We start from the raw sequence: 9,161 nt of genomic DNA, 5'->3' as shown, positions 1-9,161 counted from the left end.
TCCCCAGCTCCAAATCTACCCACAGTCCCAAACCTACTCCCCAGTACAAATCTATCCCCAAATCTGCTTCCCCTGCCCCTGCAAGCTCTAAATATGTTTCCTTGATCCCAAATCCACATCCCAAGCCCCAAATCCACTGTCCCACTGGCCGCTCCTCCCTCCCAGCCCCTCACAGTAGCCTGTCCCACCCCAAAAAGCAGAGACATGTTGGCAGTAGCAGGTTTAATCTCCAGTTTTCTTTCAGAGGAGGAGGGCAGCCATGGTCAGCAAGAGGCTGGAGTGAGAATGGAGCCGTGCCCAGTGTCAAATGGTGCAGTTCCCCTCTCCATAGCGCCGGCACTTCATCACCTTCAGGTAGGTCTCCACCTTGTGGAGGTCCTTCTTGAAGCAGGAGAGCAAACTGTAGTTCTGCAGTAGCGCGTCCTCCCTGCGCAGGTGGATGTCAAATTTCTCGTAAGTGGGTTTTAAGATCTGGGGACCCCGTGGGCTTCTGTCCTGCAGCTCCTGAAAGAGGATTGAGAGGTGCTGGGGGAGGTGGTGGGGGCCTGGGAATGAGCATGGGTAACAATAACCTCATGCAGTGCTCCAGGCTGGGGCAGAGTGGCTAGGAATGGCCCTGGGAATACTGGTCAACAGTGGCTGGACATGAGCGCATGTGTGCCCAGGTGGGCAAGAAGCCAGTGGCACCTGGCTTGCATTATCCATGGTGTGTCCAGCAGGACCAGGGCAGTGATGGCCCCCCTGTCCTGGGCACTGCTGGGGTACCTCCAGTCCTGGGGGCAGTTATGGGCCCTTCCTGACAAGGAAGACATTCAGGTGCTTGAGCATGTCCAGGAACGGAGCTGGGGAAGGGTCTGGAGCACCAGGAGCAGCTGAGGTAGCTGGGGGGGCTCAGACTAAAGAAAAGAAGGCTCTATGGGGACCTTCTAGCTCTCCACAACTCCCTGATAGGAGGGTGGAGCCAGGTGGGGGTCAGGCTCTGTTCCCAGGGAACAAGTGACAGGACAACAGGATACAGCCTCAAGCTGTGCCAGAAGTGTTTCAGGTTGGACGTCAGGAGTAATTTCTTCACAGAAAGGATTGCTAAACATTAGAAGGGACTGCCCAGGGAGGTGGTGAAGTCACTGCCCCTGGAGATGTTCAGGGAACGGCTGGACATGGCACTCAGTGCTCTGGTATGGTTGACAAGGCAGTGATTGATCTTGGAAGCAGTGACCTTGGAGGTCTTTTCCAACCTTAGTGATTCTATGATCTTCCACAGGCCCAGTGCCTCGGTTCCTGTTGAACTTTAAATGTGGTCAGGGGTTTCTCCCTCCAGCCTTAAAGCATATTTCAAACTTATTTTTGAGTGTATGTGTTTGCAGGAAGAGCAGTGATGCAGGGGTGATGATACAGTGAGAAGGGAGCTGGGCACAAGGCTGCAGGGAGGGAGGAGTGTGTCTTTGGGGTCTTAAAATAAAGGGAAAGTTGTAGGGTCTCTCTCCACCTCCTCCAGTCAAGGAGACAGGGAACTGGGTAAATAATTCTCTCTTTTCTCCCACTTTCCCAGCAAACAAAATTCTAACCCAGACCCAAGCCATATACATCTGGTGCTGAGAGCTGCAGTTAGCCACTCCTCCTGCCCTGCTGTAGTCACCAGCTGCCACAAACAGAAAAGTTTTGGTTAAGGAAAAGGTGCCATAAATGGCTGAAATATGATTATTTGGCTGGTTTCTGTGTACCATTTCCTAATGCCCAAGCACATACCAAACGGAAACCAAAATCATAGAATCGTGAAGTCACAGACTGGTTTGGGTTAGAAGGGACCTGAAAGACCATTTCGTTCCAAGACCCCCTGCCATGGGCCAGAACACCTTCCACTAGGTTGCTCCAAGCCCCGTCTAACCTGGCCTTGAACACTTTCAGGGATGGGCAGCCACAGCTTCTCTGGGCAACATGTGCCACAGCCTCACCACCCTCACAGTAATGAATTTCTTCCCCACACAAAGATCTGGAAGTGGTACTTATACCTATCCCTATTTTCTCATGCTGAAATGCCAGGACAGAAGGTCTCTTTACTCTCTGAGCCTGACTTTCAGAGTCATTTTAATGCTAGAAGATGTAAGCAATATTCCAGACTCATTTCTCACAGGTGCAGGTCTCAGAGCTCGGGGTGAACCTGCCAGATAAACTTAATTAGAGAATCAACATAAATAAAAACGTGTTCTGGCAAAGCATACACAACTTCATTTAAAACAACAAAGCAAAAATAAAGAAGATTATAAAGGGGACTTAGAGCAAAGGTAGAGAGTGACTTTTTACACGGACAGATAGAGACAGGACAAGGGAGAATGTTTTTTACTAAAAGAGGAGAGATTTAGATTAAGTATTAGGAAGAAATTCTTCACTATGGGGATGGTGAGACCCTGGCACAGGTTGTCCAGAGAAGCTGTCCCTGCCCCATCCCTGGAAGTGTTCAAAGCCAGGTTGGACAGGGCTTGCAGCAAACTGGTCTAGAGGAAGTGGTCCCTGCCCATGGCAGGGGAGTTGGAACAAGATAAGCTTTAAGGTCCCTTCCAACCCAGACCATTCTGTGAATCTATGATTAGTTCTTCCTTGAAGAGGGTCACATCTCAGCTTTCAGCTCTCTGGATGCTGTATTAATATATGAGGGAAACACCAGAGTACAGGTTTCCATCTGTACAGAGATGTTTTTATAAAATATTGTGAATCCTCCCAGAATTTGCCACATTTTGAAGTGTTTTGCATGGAGATGTAGCAAACATTATTTTCCTGTTAGTGCAACTGAATATTATTTTGTTGCTGGGTTTGGGAAGGCTTTGTATGTGGATTGTTGTGATTCCTGATCAGTAGTGCTTTGCAATGGGTGTTAACATCTGTTCTCTTATCCTCCCTAGTGATGAAACCCAATGTGCAGTGTCATGATCTCATTATCTAAAGGTAAACAAAGTCCTAAGGATGCCACTGGTCTTCAGAGTGGAAGGTGGTGAGATTTCTCATGGTCTTTGGATCCACAAGAGGTGAGTGCCCTCTGTAATTCTATAGTCATGCTACATGCTGCAACTTACCCTCATCAGAGCTTGGATCCCTTCTTCCAGGTCCTTTAGCTTTTCATACACTCTGTCTGAGGTGCCAAAACCCAGATTGTTTGTGAACATCTTGCTTAGGTACTGCACTGGGGTCAGCCAGGACTGGATGAGAACCAGGGAAAACTGAAGAAGCTCCATGTCCTGAAATTAAGACAAGAAAGGGTCAAAGCCATGCAGGCATATTTGGTAGCATGTCCTGCTCCCCCTGGAACACCTGGAGACATGCCACCACTCCTGCAGCTTCAGTAGACACAAAGTTTTCAGGCTGGGGAGCACCACCCAGGACTGTGTCCTGTGCAAACAATAGTTTTTCTCATCTTTGGGGTGGGAATGTGATTATAGTGTAGCCCAGAAAAGTATTTCTTTCTTCATGCAGGGTTCAAGTAATCAAAAAGGGAGGGGAGGGATGAAGCACCCAAATGTTCACAGATGAAAGCCCTCTGTTCCTACAGTGAAGCACAGCTGGGCTCTTCAGGCAGGTCTGTGCTTACCCTGAGGGTGAAAAAAATTTACCGATTTCTGCTGGGCATCATCCTTCTTCATGGGAGCAGGAATGGTTTCCGAGTAACAAAATGCTACCTGGGAATTCTTGTTTGTGTGTCTTTGGTCCTCTGGAATATAGGTGCGTTCCTATGGAGACATGCCAAATACACTCAGATCTGTTGCCCATGTTCTGGAGAAGACCTCAGACACTTCCCAAGCTGTTCTGAATGGTTACTCTTTCCAAGAAATAAATGAGGTGCCTCTGGACAGGGTTGGCAGGTAGGAAGCAGGAATATCGTGTGGGCACAATAGCTACTGGACCTAAAGGTCTTCCTAAGACAAGGTGCTGAGGTGAACACAAACCATCTGGATTAGGTTCTCCCAAGGAGTAAATGTCCCCAAAGGACAGCTCCTGTCAGCAGAAGAAACTAGATCGTTTTAAGGACAGACTCTCCCAGGGCCAGAAGTGACCAACACAGGAAAGTCTTGTTGCCATGTCCCAGCTGATCCTGTGCAGTCATGGTCCTGAGAAGAGGGATGTGCAGGATCAGAGTAGGGGGGCAGAGGGCTGACAGGAGGAAACACGGTCCAGTCTGATGTGACATAACCTGTGCTATCCTGTTAACACCCTGTCTCCTTATTGAAATGAGGACAGAGGAGACACCAATAGTTGAAGGGAGCCTGTTACACAGTCCTGAAGCCATCAACATGAAGTGGAGGAGACGTCGCACCACTTACAAACTCCTTGTATGTCTCGGCAGCCAGGAGGTGAAGGTGCTGAGCCCTCAGCACAGCGTTGGCAAACAGGCTGGAAAGGGGTATGGCTGGGAAAGTGGCAGCTTGTTGTGGCCACTGCAGTCCCAGAGTGATCATGGCAATGGCAAGAGGAGAGAACCATGACCCTGCAGCAAAGCACAGAGGAAGGTGTTAGCAGTCCTCAGGAAGCTGGGTTGAGGAGGGAGTGGCACCTGGGAATTAATTCCCAGTCTCTGCTGTCCGTGCTGGCCGAGGGCTCATCTTCCTTGGTGCCTGTTGGCACCAAGAATAAACTAAGCCTTCTCCAAAATTCTTTGAAACCCTTTCACCAAGACCTGCCCCCAGAGTTTGTGCTTCTCCTAGTTTTACCAACAGTGTCTTCCAGGCTGGAGTCATGGTTGCTCCATGAAAACTAGTGTGTGTCCCAATGTTTTTCCCTGATACATGCATGTTTTTCCTTTTCTCATGAGTCCTTGCCCATATGAAAAGAGCATGGTGCACTCTGGTTACATGAGCAAGCAGGGGATGATGAGTGCCAGGTGAGGGCCTGGGAGCACCTCACTGGAGCCATGATTTATGCTGTACTGCTGATGTGACGCTGGCTGTCTGCCCTCACTGGAGTGAGAGATGGTGACATTACCTGTGCTCTGACTGGCTCTCTGGGATATGACTGTAGAATTGGATGATCTTTGTCAAGACTAAATGTTTTCAGCCTGTGACATCTGACTCACACTCGTGTCTGTCTAGTGCAAAGACCACAAACTTAATCTCAGACAAATACCCCTTGGAGGAGAAATGCCCTGGAGTGTGTAGGACTTGGCCTGTTTAGGCTAAAGATTAATTCATGGATTAAAGTTACATTGCAGGGAAAGGTATTCTTTTTCATTGATTTATAAATTGCCATACTTTAAGTTAGGGTTGTCACAGAGTGTGTGTATCCCACCACATACCACCCCATCCTCATCTCCTCTCACCTTACATGCATGGCAGCACTGACAAATCCTTTAAAACTGTAGCAAAAAGTACCTGGAGCCATTTCTGCCTGGTGAGTTGCTCAGGTGTTGCTTGACAGTGAATATTTCCTCCTTTCGTCTGGCAAGGGGAACTGTTGGGCCACCCTTTATATAGCAGGGGGTCTGTTTAAAATGGATCTGTGTGTCTACGATCACAACAACAACTCTGCATCTTCTCCATGCATAAATGCATAGATGTTCACAGTGGTGCTGCCTCATTGTAGTAATTTATACACAGATGTACAAGTTGGGAAGGTTGTTTGCCTCAGGATGAAATCAGTGCTCAATGATTTCACCATATCCTGCTGTTTATTGCAAATGGAAGTTTCCTGGTGATTGGAAGACCCATCCCAAGTCATAGCAATGCTTTTATATGGTAGAATTTGTTTTGTCCACCTGATTTTCCTGCCTGGCTCTGCAGCCTTGGCTCACAGTTCACAGGCCTGACTGAGCAGTTTGGGAGATTTCTGACTTAAAGCAAATGGCAAATTGTGCCAGGGCAGGTTTAGGTTGGATATGAGGGAAAATGGCTTCCTCAAAAGGGTTGTACGGCCCTGGCACAGGCTGCCCTGGGCAGTGGTGGAGTCCTCATTCCTGGAGGGATTCAAAAGCTTTGTCAATGTGGCATGTGGGGACATAGGTTAGTGGTGGGCTTGGTAGTGCTGGGGGAACAGTTGGACTCAGTGATCTCAGAGGGTTTTTCCAACCTAAACAATTCTGTGATTCTATGATATTTTTCCCTTTATTTTTAGTGGGGATAGAGCTGGATGAATGTTGTCAGATTAATCCTATTTCTTTCAATTTCTACCAAAATATCAAATATTCAGCAAATAGTATCGCTGAGCTTGTTTGCTGTGGGTGTGACAAAGAGCTGTCATGCCTAGGCACTTGTTTGGGTTCCAGCCTGCCCACTGCAAATCCAACTGCCAGAGCTCTGGGAGGTTTCTTTCATCCTCAGTCTGTGAGAAGATCTGGTTATGAACATCTTCCTGCTCCTAGGCAGATTAAGCAGAGGGCTGCTGTGGAAAGGAGGTAGAAGAGAGAGGGAAGAGCAGATAGGGAAGAGAATAATAGAATCATGGGATGATTTGGGTTGGAAGGGACCTTAAAGCTCATCTCGTTCCAACCCCCTGCCGTGGCACACCTTCCACTAGACCAGGTTGCTCCAAGCCCCATCCAGCTTGGCCTTGATGAGGAAATGCCCCAGCATGCCTATCCTTTCTTTTGAGCAAAATGAAACAGATGGGCAACTACAGGGGGGTCTTAAAGGCCTTTTACTCCTCATAAGGCACTGATTACCCCAAATCACACTGGTTTGAACTTCTATTTGGAGTTCAGGGTCTCTTTCTTTCTGGTCAAGTGGTGATTTGTCTTCCCCAGACCCTGTGTTTGCCATGCCTCCCCCAGCCCCTGCATTTGCCATGCCTCCCAGTATGGGTCCAGTTTCCAAGAGGCAGCATCAACCCTGGGGCAGCTGGAGCAGAGGGTGGAGAGCTGGTTAATAAACATGCTGGGGAGAGCATGCTCTGTTCTGAAAAGCCTCCAGGGTGGAGATGTGGTGGTGTCACAAGGTAAATGTCAGTCCTTGGAGAAGTGGGAATGGCTATCAGGTATCCAGTCACCCAATAGCCAGCAACATCTGGTTGTGTTTTTCTACTCCAGATTGTGTTTAAATATATCAATATTTGTCAGAGATGAGCAGAGCAGCAGCACCTCAGCGCAACCCACGCACTGCTGCCTGTGAATGATGATAATGTACCACTGAAGCACCTTGCACCCATGTCCTGCTGCCTCTTGTTGTCACTGGCTGGCTCTCTAGTTTTGTTAGTGAAAGCTTGGTGCTAAGTCAAAACTTTTTATGTTGTAGACAAGCATGGAGATGCTGGGATGATCAGCCTATGTGGTTTCCCTGAGGCTTGGGTTGTCCCCAGTAATTTCTGGGCATAAATGACGAGGAAGCATTGTGGGAAAGGCAGTGTGTGACTGAAATGTTGGGCTGGACAAACACACACCACTGGCAGAACTGCAGTTGCATAAGCTCTCAAATCTCAATTTAGCATTTTTCTAGGCATTTGCAACCTAAAGTAGTATGTCTTAAAAGCAAAATAGTACTCTCTAATTTCCAAGTTCCTTTTCTTTTTTGAAAGAGAGAAAAACCCCACTTCTCTTCAGGTCGTTCACACATCCACCCACCTTACCCTGAGCATCACTACTCTAACAAGTTTCACTAAAGAAGTGAAACAACTCTACTTGGAGGTGCATGTGCTCCCTGATTCCTGGGAACCACCCCCCCGCCATGGGTTGGCTGTGTGGAGAGGACCTTCCCAGCGTGACCTTCCTTACCTGGACCTTCCCGGGTGAGCACAGCTGGTAAGTCCTGACCAAAGAGCCACTGCCAGCCCACAGCCTACACTCTGCGTGTTGGAGGGCAACGATATGATTGACAGAGGTTTGAAGTGGCAGATGATAGCTCTTCTAGCTCACTGCTCGGAAGGTAAATTCCTTCTGGAATTTATGGGTTTTGTTTACTGGAAGTAGGAGTGCACAATTTCACTGAGCCCATTTGGAAAGATTTAAGAATCATAAATTCATAAAATGAACGGGATTGGAGGGGACCTTAAAAATCCTCTTGTTACAACCCCTGCCATGGGCAAGAGACATCTTCCACTAGACCAGGTGGCTCCAAGCCCCATCCATTTCGGCCTGAAACACTTCCAGGGATGGGGCAGCCACAGCTTCTCTGGGCAACCTGTGCCAGGGCATCACCACCCTCACAGCCAATAATTTCTTCCCAGTATCTCATCTAACCCTGCCCTCTGTCAGTGTGAAGCCATTCCCCCTTGTCCTGTCACTACACTGCCTTGTAAATAGTCTCTCTCCATCTTTCCTGTAGGCTCTCTTAGGCTAAAGAGGTCCAGGACTGCAACTCATTCCACACAAAACTAGCCACCCTTGTTCAATCAGCCCTGACTCCAGTCTCCAACACCTGGAAATTTATTTTACGATTATTTTTTCTGAAAACCCTCCTGTTTTCTGCACCCATAAATGTTGGTTGAAGTTTTCAGCCTGGTTCCTTACTAAACTAATCTAAAACATGCTGGTTTTTTGCTTTACCAGTCAGCCTGGAGGTCCATGGCTCATGCTTATTTGCCACATGGACCATTACCTCTCTTCCCTGCTTCTGAAATTGTTTTTCCATGATAATTACCCATAAGAAAAGCCATATCCAGAGAAGCGTGCAAAAGCAGTCAGTAAGACTTATCTATGAAGTGCAATTTCTGTGTGACTGGCTTGGGGCTGAAGCACAGGAACCAGATAAAGGGATTTCATATCCCAGGAATAATCCCTGCCCATGTCCTCAGGAATGTCACAGTCACTACTCATGCCTCAGTTTCTTCATTAGTAAAATGATGGTCCTGACACTCATTAGCAACACAGCTGGAAAGCAGGTAATGATTGCAGAGAGAGAGGTAAATTAAATTGCATCTCTTCTGCTGAAAACGAAGCAAAGCCATTCAATTTACCCCCTTTCCAGTGATTAAAAAAAAATTAAATAATTAATTAAATTTTAAATTGAAATGCAGCTACAGCAAGTTGTCCAGGAACAGGCAGCAGTAGGGAATAAAAACAGACTCTGGGAAGAGTCATTCATTGCTATTTCTTCAGTCTCTCTCTCCACCAGTGGATCTGACACCATCATGTGTCTCCTAGTATGATCTGAGACTCAGGAACCATCAGCCTTAACCTTCCTGGGCTGAATTGCTTGGTCAACTTGCTCTCCAAATGAATGCACTGTCCTAGGGGATGCTAGTGAGGTGGA

The 9,161-nt window shown here is 47.6% G+C and overlaps 1 protein-coding gene across 1 annotated transcript; it reads right to left on the bottom strand.

Moving 5' to 3' along the window:
- Positions 1-207: 207 nt before the first annotated feature.
- On the bottom strand, positions 208-5,441 carry LOC103613826 (somatotropin). The gene is made up of 5 exons (XM_008631664.2): positions 5,355-5,441; positions 4,311-4,474; positions 3,603-3,719; positions 3,069-3,230; positions 208-504 (listed from the first exon to the last, which is right to left on the bottom strand). Exons 1-5 carry the CDS (start codon positions 5,362-5,364, stop codon positions 304-306), a joined length of 654 nt encoding a protein of 217 aa, XP_008629886.1. The 5' UTR covers positions 5,365-5,441; the 3' UTR covers positions 208-303.
- Positions 5,442-9,161: the final 3,720 nt, after the last annotated feature.

Source organism: Corvus brachyrhynchos, unplaced genomic scaffold (assembly GCF_000691975.1).
Source record: "Corvus brachyrhynchos isolate BGI_N302 unplaced genomic scaffold, ASM69197v1 scaffold3, whole genome shotgun sequence".
Taxonomy (NCBI): domain Eukaryota; kingdom Metazoa; phylum Chordata; class Aves; order Passeriformes; family Corvidae; genus Corvus; species Corvus brachyrhynchos.
The sequence above is the reverse complement of the archived record's forward strand: the minus strand, read 5'-3'. Positions and strand labels throughout refer to the sequence as shown.

Excerpts from the sequence above, each read along its gene's own strand:
- LOC103613826 (XM_008631664.2), bottom strand. Across the intron at positions 3,720-4,310 it reads CCGAGACATACAAGGAGTTT|GAACGCACCTATATTCCAGA; the intron begins GTAAGTGGTGCG and ends ATGTCTCCATAG. Across the intron at positions 505-3,068 it reads GGATCCAAGCTCTGATGAGG|GAGCTGCAGGACAGAAGCCC; the intron begins GTAAGTTGCAGC and ends ATCCTCTTTCAG.